This window comes from Octopus bimaculoides, chromosome 27, assembly GCF_001194135.2.
Source record: "Octopus bimaculoides isolate UCB-OBI-ISO-001 chromosome 27, ASM119413v2, whole genome shotgun sequence".
In the NCBI taxonomy this organism is placed as follows: Eukaryota; Metazoa; Mollusca; class Cephalopoda; order Octopoda; family Octopodidae; genus Octopus; species Octopus bimaculoides.
The window spans coordinates 8,805,152-8,806,300 of record NC_069007.1 but is presented as its reverse complement, the minus strand read 5'-3'; the positions used below and the strand labels follow the sequence as shown (position 1 = coordinate 8,806,300).

At 39.4% G+C, this 1,149-nt stretch overlaps 1 protein-coding gene across 1 annotated transcript in view; it reads left to right on the top strand.

The window, feature by feature from the left end:
* Positions 1-6: 6 nt before the first annotated feature.
* Positions 7-1,149, top strand: part of LOC106877570 (SCO-spondin) — a 9,442-nt gene continuing 8,299 nt past the window's right edge. The window contains exon 1 of the mRNA XM_014926511.2: positions 7-94. Within this exon, the coding sequence (XP_014781997.2) occupies positions 58-94 (37 nt within the window). The 5' untranslated portion in view covers positions 7-57. The remainder of the gene's footprint in view (positions 95-1,149) is intronic.

Below are 1,149 nucleotides of genomic sequence, written 5' to 3'. Positions count from 1 at the left end.
AATGTTAATAAACCCGAGAAGTTTTGCAAAGGCCATAAGATCGAATTTCAGTCGTGTATGCCTGAGAATTATGATGAAGATATTTGCAGAGATTGTCAGTATACATTTAAATTTTTATTGCCAAAAAAAGTTGTTGTTGTTGTTATTTTTCTTGCTGTCATTATTGTTAGCGCAGTGGTTAGGAAACTTGCTTCCCAACCACATGGTTTTGGGTTCAGTCCCACCGCATGGCACCTTGGGTAAGTGTCTTCTGCTATAGCCCCGGGCCGACCGAAGCCTTGTGATTGAATTTGGTAGGCGGAAGTTACTGCCGTGTGTGTATATGTCTGTGTATGTGCTTGTGCCTTTCTCCGAAAGAGAGAGAGGGAGTCCTGGATTATCTCCATTGAGAAAGTCCATAATCAAAAGCGTTCCAGACATGATCATGCTGTCTTCTCTTCAAGCATCATATGTTTAATATTACATCATCCTAAATACTCTTAGATATCCCCATTTTTTAAGATAATAGGCTGTGATTTCAGAAAAATTTAGCTGTTGTTTCTGACAGCTCAAGAAGCTATCCTTGTTGGTTCATATTCTGTGAGATGAGACATGACATTAAATCGTTACTGTTGGTTCCTTTTGGTAGTGATTGGGAAGTTTTGGGAAGTTACTTTACTGAACACACTTCAGTCTAACAAGCTATTTGAGCTGTTCCCTCTAGTTATAAACAGTTGCTCTAGCAGTTTAGCAAACTATCCAAATCCTCCAAACTACTGCCTAAATTTGGTTGCAAAATATTCTTGTACTGAGCATGTTGAGGTCATTTTCAAGAGTTAATGCTCATTTATCAATTCTAAGGCTTAATCCTCATTTTATCAATATTCATCTAATGACTAAATCCACATACTGAGTTTCTGCTTCTTAAGGAGTTACTACAAGGAATTTACACTAATACTGATTTTAAAGAGAGAGAGAGAGAGAGAGAGAGAGAGAGAGAGAGAGACATGCAATGGTAATAATGAACAGTGCAAAATGTACTCAGTAACACTGTGAAATAGTTGACTGGAGCGTGGCTGTTGCCAGTACTGTGTGACTGGCCCTCGTGGCGGTGGCACATAAAAGCACCCACTACACTCTCTGAGTGGTTGGCATTAGGAAGGGCATCCA